The sequence below is a fragment of the Terrapene carolina genome, unplaced genomic scaffold (assembly GCF_002925995.2).
Source record: "Terrapene carolina triunguis isolate 2854851 unplaced genomic scaffold, T_m_triunguis-2.0 Scaffold211, whole genome shotgun sequence".
In the NCBI taxonomy this organism is placed as follows: Eukaryota; Metazoa; Chordata; order Testudines; family Emydidae; genus Terrapene; species Terrapene triunguis.
In genome coordinates, this window is record NW_020664562.1 from 1347088 (window position 1) to 1354582 (window position 7495).

Sequence of the window (7495 nt, forward strand, 5' to 3'; positions counted from 1 at the left end):
CTCCCAACAGTTCCCATTTCACCATCTCCCATGCCAGTGATGGGGGACAGGTGCTTCTCCCTACAGCTCGGAGGTACATGGAAGCATTTGAGATCCTAGGGATCCTGATAAGGATAAAATCCCAGGACTTTAGCCAAAACCCCACTGCTCAGAGCTCTTTCTGCCTCAGTCGCTGTTTCTCAGGCTCCTGCCTCCTCTACCTTTGCTTCACTATGTGGCTCTTCCCCTCACCCCCCAGTTTCTGGCAGTGCAGGTGACTTGGATCAGGTATGCAACAGCTTGCTGGTGCTATGGCTGGTGATTTGCTCTGTCAAGTCCTGGTAGGAGGTAGATTTCAGGAACCTGGGATAGGAATCCTTCTCCATCAAAGTGCGGGTTTTTGCCTGTGCAGCATCGAAACAAGAAGAAGTAGCAGCTGTCAGGTTCTTCCGGGTTATTTCTCTGGTTTCATGGTCAATATTCACCTGTGAGGAAGGACAGGACACACAATATTCTTTTGGTGTGGGAACATTACCATATGGAGAGGGAAATGATTTCCCTCCATAAATAAAATGGGGGCATGACTGTAAATATTATGTATGGTCTTCTGGGAAATCACATGATGTGTCTTCCATATAAGATGGCGCTTGGCGTGTGGGAACTAATTTTCCCATTGTATGAGCGGGGAAAGCACATTACTGTCACAAACTTATGTTAAATAAGTGAAACAGTTCTCAATTCCACACCATAAAATGTAAAGCTAGAAATAATTCTGACCTCTTTAGGTGCTTCATTTTGAACAAACTCCTTAAAGATCCTGTGGGCCTTGGATGACAGTTTAGTTTTTGACCGGGACTTTTTGAACTCCTCACAAGCCAACCAAAACTCAAGGTTCTCCTCACTGAACTCTGTCTTCAGGAAGGCATGGAATGTAGCCACCCCATCTGTGAAGAAAAAGGAAAATTAGATTTAGGGATGGAAGAAGGGGAAAAGGAAGCAGCTTAATACAGCTTTGGGAGATAAGGAATGCTGCCAGGTTTTAAAATACATCTTGCTTATTGAGTAATTTAGCATTATTGAAAAGTCTCTCTTGGAGTTCAGACCATGACATAATATTCTACTTCATCCTAGACAGATTCCACCCTTCTCAGATTGTTTGTTGGCCTCTGGGTTCCAATAAACCACTTTCCCACAGACAAGCATGGAACGGGGCATACCGTGTCTCCAGCATGTTCTGCATGTCTGACCTTCTATAATGGTTCTCCAGAGTGTATTCCCTGTGGCTTTGGAACAGATAGATAGATCTACAGAGATCTATCTAGGTATTTATATGCCCTCCACGAGTATCTGAGCAGATCTGAGTGGTGACTTTCTCCTTCTTCTTGACTCAGTTGTACAGGGAACAAGTCACAAGCAGTGCAGAAGCACACATGCCCCATGTTCAAGAGAGTCTATGAAGTCACACCTCTGAATGTATTTGTTAACCAAAATGGGTGACAGTTTGGGTTAGGCTGAAACAAGGAGCACATCAGTAGAGAAGGGCCTCTCCTCTGTGGAGTCATTTCTATCATGTCAGTAACATTTTCAGTCCACTTTAGTTTGAAGATTTCTCATTTCTAATGTCACTCATTTAATAGTCCAACTCCTGGGCACTGCGGCCATGTAGGAAGGAGATAACCCTCACCTGATTGCAAAGTGTATCCCTGAAAAGTACTTACGTGTGTGTGTGTGAGAGAGATTTTCTTACTGGGACTCTAGTGCATAGCACAGCCAGTACTTCTGCAAGTACAGACAGTCTGGATGGCAGGATGGATGTACTAAAAATCACACCGAATCAGTACTTCTCCACTGCTGGGCATTTCCTACCATTCTGGAGGGAAGCTGTTGAATTCTCCCTCTCTAAGAAAATTCTGAATAGTACAAGTGGTAGCATTGCCTCTCAACCCCAAAGTTGTTGAACAATATCCATTTTCATGGGTCTCTACTGAATGTCCATTGAAACTGCGATGGGTAATAACCTTAGCTTGCAGGACAATTTACAGTCCAGGTTTTGACAAAGTGATACATCCCACTGACATAACATCAGCATGATAACTTTTATGCCCCAACAACATGGCATTGCATTGTGATGCAACGTCTCTGCCAGAAAGAGGACCACACCTGAAAAATGGCAACCCTACTTGGCCATGCAGCAATTCTGTTTGGTTTTTACCCAGCTTGTTCAGACAGTTATCTGCTCCACTGTCCTCTTTGCATCAAAGCAGCACTCTTAGGAGGGAGAAGGAAGCAGTTCTTAAAGACTGACCTTTCTTTTATTCTAGTCTGAGAATGGGCAAACATTACCTATTATGCTGAACTTACGCACACTGTTAACCCTTAGTCTCCCCTCCCACTCAGTCTTGGTGTACTTCCCCCTTCATTCTGTCATACAAGAGACTCATACTCACTTTTACTCTTCAGCAGGTGATCAAAGGACTTCTTCCATTCTAGTGCTTCCTCTGAGGAGTTTCTGGAGAGGAAAAGTTAAGTTAAGTATTAACCTTGTTTTATGGAAACAAACTAACAAGTGTTCAATCTGGCCAAATTCTCAGGGATAGAAAAGCTCCATGACAGAGGCTACTGTGTTTAGGGGAAGAGGAGAGGATTGCAACACTCCATAGAAAACTAAAGTAAGAGACCCAGCAATCTCATTACCTCTGGGGTCTTCTCCTTCCTTTCTCTCTTTCTTTCTCCCTCTCTCTTACTCTCCCAGATGACTCGCCAGATCTTAGCTCCATAGTGTAGCTATGGCCAATTGTTTTTCTATATAGATATTCAAAGGAGCCAATTCCAGCTGGTACAAGCTCTGGCAAAGAGTTTGCCTTCAGGGTCCTGGTTCTAAGGTTGACTACAGTCCACAGATAGAGTCCAGCAGCTGGTTGGGGGACTCCAGTAATCAGTTAAATCCACTCTGGTGTCTAGCCTGAACCTAGGACACCACACTGTGTCCCAGTTGCCACTCGCTAGGGCTCCTGTTGTCCAGTCTGGTTTTATGACTGGTAGAGCTGGGTAATAAACATTCCCCTCTGAAAATTTGGGGGTGTGGCTTAGTGGGTGAAGAGCTGCGAGTTCTGCTGATGTATTGTGCTTTCTTCCTCATATGGAGAGGGGCATGAACATGATCCAATCCCAGGGCAGTCCTTGGGGACCAATATAACTCTCTCATGATACAGTGCTCTGCTGCTGTGCTCTCCTGCCTATGTCTACCCATGTACAGCAGCAGGGGACCTGTGCTGAGTTGGGGGAAAAGGCAGGCGTGGCTTACCTCAGTTTGGTGCCCTGCTCAGACGTGCTGAAGCTCTCAGCCTCATGTCCCAACTCTGGTTTATGAAGCAGGATCCCTAAACGAGTCTTGAGTTGTTTGGCTCTGAAAGACAGAAGAGGAGCAGATGGGTATGGAATAGATTCTAAGAGGCAAGGAATGGCCACTAGGGGGTGGAGGTGCATGCTCATCAAACTGACGGAAGGCCTGTTGTTAGGACAGGCTTGTTAGCATTATATCCTTACAGAAAAATGCCTCAGGATGCAATTAGCTAGCACTCTCTCTGAATCCAGCATGAATACACAGGGCCAAATTAAACACTGATAGAAACAGGCACAGCTCCATGACTCTAGTGAAGTTTCAGCCCCTTATTGCTGTAATTGGTTTAGCCCACTGTTATCTTTAGTATTAGTCATTGTGTTCCTATTTATGAATTAAAACCTTTCTTCGCCAATCCCACCCTTTGCCACCAGAAGCCACTAGAAAACTCTCAGTAGTTCCTTGGGAGATCGTTTTCTTGTATACACTTCTCCTGTATATACATATAGAGCATGTGTGGAGGGGTTTGCCTGGTTAGTGTATAGTATAGAGGCAGCTGCCTGCCCTGTCTGGCCCTTTCATTATCCCTCTGGCTTCCTCTTCACTCTGGTGTCTGTTGGTCAATCTCTGCTCTGCTCTCCTGATCCTCTTGTCCTCAGTACTTTTTCCTTCTGCTCTGGAGTGTCAGGGAAAATAGTGAAACCGCTCTCTTCTCAACAGCAGTATTGAGAGAGCTCCCTGTCCCGCTGTCTCTGCCACGCTACGCAGACAGCCCCATGCCACAGTGTCTCTGCAACACTACTGAGCTATCTCTGTGCCACATGGTCTCTGCGGCAGTACTGGTGCAGCTGCCTGCAACGGCGTCTCTGCGCCAGCACAGAGACAGCTCCGTGCCACAGCATCTCTGCGACAGTATTGAGATACCTCCCTGCCAGTGCATCTTTGTGACAATACAGAGACAGCTACCTGCTAGATCACCTTCTCCCTAGAGTACCATCCCTAAGAAAGGGTACAGGGCAAACGTTATTTATACTACTGCTTATACAAGGTGTCTCAGAGGACTGTTATAAAAATTATCGATTCAATGCCAAACAAGTAGCACCAGACTCTGCATCCACATCATTGTTTATTTGAAATGTGTCTGCAGAAATATTTATTTTAAATATATTTGCTGCTGTCAGGGCGAAGCAAGTTCTGCAATTGAAGGGGAGAGCAAGACAAACCTCAAGCATTTAAAAAATATAAAAGCAGCACTACCCCTTCATATTGCTTACCCCTACATTCCCCTCCTCCCTGGGACTATAGTGCTAAACTATATTGCTTGAACCACTGTTGGCTATGATTTAAACACAGCGTGTGTCCCAGTTTTACAAACACAGCATCATTGCCCATGCAAAAGGGGCCATAAGGTCTGGTACTGAATCTAATATTTCTGTATCAACAAGTCCTTTATTTCCCAGAGTCCCAGTATTTCAAAACCTCTTACCTTTCCAAGCAGGTGGAAAGTGCAGCTAAACCCCGGCACATGCTGAGAACTAGGCAAGCAGGAGGGTAGGTAGCTGACAACAGGTTTAGTCCTTGTCACTGGATTGGAAAGCAACAAGCAGCTGCTGTAGCCTGGAAGCAGGGCCTGGGAGCTGTGCTTTATATCACATGGGAAGTGGGAGGGGTTAGCCACACACAACTCCAGCCTCTAGCCAACCAAAAGCTCTGACAGTAGTAAGAAAAGATAATGGTTTAGGTGGGTTTCTTTTGTGTGCGTTGAGAGGGAAGTGGGGGAGAATCAGAGCTGTCCTTGAACATCACAGTCCTAACCTGTTCCCAGATAACAGGAAAAACAGACTAATTTCCACCTATAAACTATACCTGCTATGTAAACATCAGAAGCCGCTAGCATTGTGACTGCCCCTAGACTCTCTGCCATGAAATAAGGAGGATATGCTGTTACAAGTGTGTGGAGAATGGGAAGCTTTTCTTTCTTAAAATAAAACAATCTGTTTAATATACAATATATGAAAAGCATAGCAGTTATCAGCTAAGTACCACTGGCTGGAGACCACTTAGTCCTGTCTGCAGTACAGATATGAGCATGTTGGGAGAACACCAGGTACAATGTGCTTGTCCTCACGGGGGTTTAAACAATGGGCCAGATTCACCGATACATTCAGGCAATTTTGTACCATTCTGGCATAAGTAACTATAAGCCCAGTTTAAATGGTTTACAATCTCCAGAGCAGTGCAAAGCAGCCGCAGCCTGCGAGTGAAACAGGCCCAGTGTCTGCCTTGCATAGTCAATAGGGCAAAATTGTGTTTTAACCATGCCTCTAAATCACGCTATACATCCAAGCTGTGGCACAACTCAGAGACACTTGTTAAAACAGGGTTTGGCCTCACCTATATTTTGAAACCGTGTGGAAGGACAACTTTAGTTATCGTAACCAGATCCCCTGATATGGTTCAATGTGTAGTGTACACTGGATCATAGTTGCAGACTCTGTTTCATTCTGATCTGCATGTGGTGAATGGAGAGAAGGAGAAAAGAAGAGGAGAGAAATATAGAGTAAGGGAAAAGATACCATGGTAATAGGCACAATGTAAGAACCTGAATAGGAGAGAACAGAAGAACAGAGAAAATAAAACAGGGGAAAGAGAGAATGGAGCAGGAGATCAAGACAGAAGAGCTGAAGAGAATGGAGCAAAGAGGTAGAGAAAGAAGGTCAATTTTCTGAAAATTTATCACGGTAGGGGACTGTACTGCAACCTGATAGTGCCCCCACATTCCCACAATGTTATAACAAGCAGAACGTCACTCCCTGTAAGGCCATGCCAAGGGCTCCACTGAAACAGCCAAATGCGTAATAAAACAGCTTCTGACAGAGGTGCGGCTCAAGAATCAGTATCCTGCTGCTGCACCATCTCATATGCCATATTGTACTGCAGTGCCGGAGCGAGAAAGGGAAGCAAGAGAGACCTGCAGACAGAGATCAATGGGAAACAGGGATATAGCAGAGGATAGATGGATGGATAGGATGCAATTGCCGTACCAACATTCTGTCTCAAGCAGTGACCAGTATCAGATGCTAGAGGAAGGTGTAAAACCCTTGTGGTGGACAAACATGACAGACAGACAAGCAGAGTCTAAAGCTCTCTGCTGGGGAAATGCAGTTCTCTCTCTGATGAGTAACACCTGCTCCCTCTAGTACTACAGTCACCATGACAGCTTTTGGACATTAACACTTTGTGGTTCACTGTTTTTGTTGCATTCTCTGGGCATCAGAGTTCATAATATCACGGCTCTTACGTTCCTCATCTTTCAAATACAAATCTGTAAGCGGTGATTCTAAACCCGTCTGCTCCTTCCTTCCTGCCTCTCAACCAGCCCCATGGCCACTGTGAGCCCATCCACCAGGTTGGACATTTTTCACAAACGCTAACTACCCTCCTCTGCATCTGTCATGGGCTGCATCTGCCACGACAGCCGCTCACGTTAGACTGCCTGAGCTGCGGCGTCTGTGGCGGCAGCAACACAGCGTGATGGAGATTTCAGTCTGTTTGCTGCAGCGAACTCAGGACAACAGCTCATTTAAGCTGCTTTAGCAGAACCCGTGAAGCACGTTTTCATCTTCCTAGCTATGTCTGTCTGTCCAGCAATGGAATAGTAGAACTGAAGTAGTATACAGAAATAATAAATACAATGAAACAACAAGGGGCCAGATTCATTGGTAGCAATGAGTTGCTTAACTGGTCTATTATACTGGGTTTATAGCTGTTTTGGATCACTGGAACAGCCAGAAATATCCAGAGCATACCAGTGACTCTTGCCCTTGATATCTGTCATAGACCCTGTGCTGTCTTAGACTCCATTCCACAGGGGCACAGGAATCTGGTAAAGCTCGGTCACTTACTAAACACTGCATTCAGTCTATTCCAGGGTAGGGCGGTGGCTGTGATGTTTCCTGGGAATACCCAGGGCTATGAGGACCTTGCTACCACCTGCCCTTAACATGAGGTAACTTTGTCTGTGCCTGCCGTGGGTCAGCTCTCTACCTCCACCAGCCAGGGGCTACACAAGCAGTGCCCCCTCTTGGTCTCACAGGCCCTGCTGTCACTCTGCAGGTTAATGATAAGCACACTCCACTCCTCGAGCCCTCTGAGCGTCTCCCTGGAGTGTCCAGC

General features: G+C 45.7%; 1 protein-coding gene across 1 annotated transcript; it reads right to left on the reverse strand.

Annotated features, from left to right (window-relative positions):
- Positions 1–263: 263 nt before the first annotated feature.
- LOC113407451 (regulator of G-protein signaling 16-like) lies at positions 264–4846 on the reverse strand. Its single transcript, XM_026656000.1, has 5 exons — positions 4806–4846; positions 3284–3385; positions 2427–2488; positions 757–923; positions 264–464 (listed from the first exon to the last, which is right to left on the reverse strand). Exons 1-5 carry the CDS (start codon positions 4844–4846, stop codon positions 264–266), a joined length of 573 nt encoding a protein of 190 aa, XP_026511785.1.
- Between the last annotated feature and the right edge of the window lie 2649 nt (positions 4847–7495).

Coding starts and splice junctions, on each gene's coding strand:
- LOC113407451 (XM_026656000.1), bottom strand. CDS start 4,846: ATGTGCCGGGGTTTAGCTGCACTTTCCACCTGCTTGGAAAG. Junction 2,489..3,283: donor GAGCAGGGCACCAAACTGAG/GTAAGCCACGCC, acceptor TTTCCTCTCCAG/AAACTCCTCAGAGGAAGCAC. Junction 465..756: donor AAAATGAAGCACCTAAAGAG/GTCAGAATTATT, acceptor CCTTCCTCACAG/GTGAATATTGACCATGAAAC.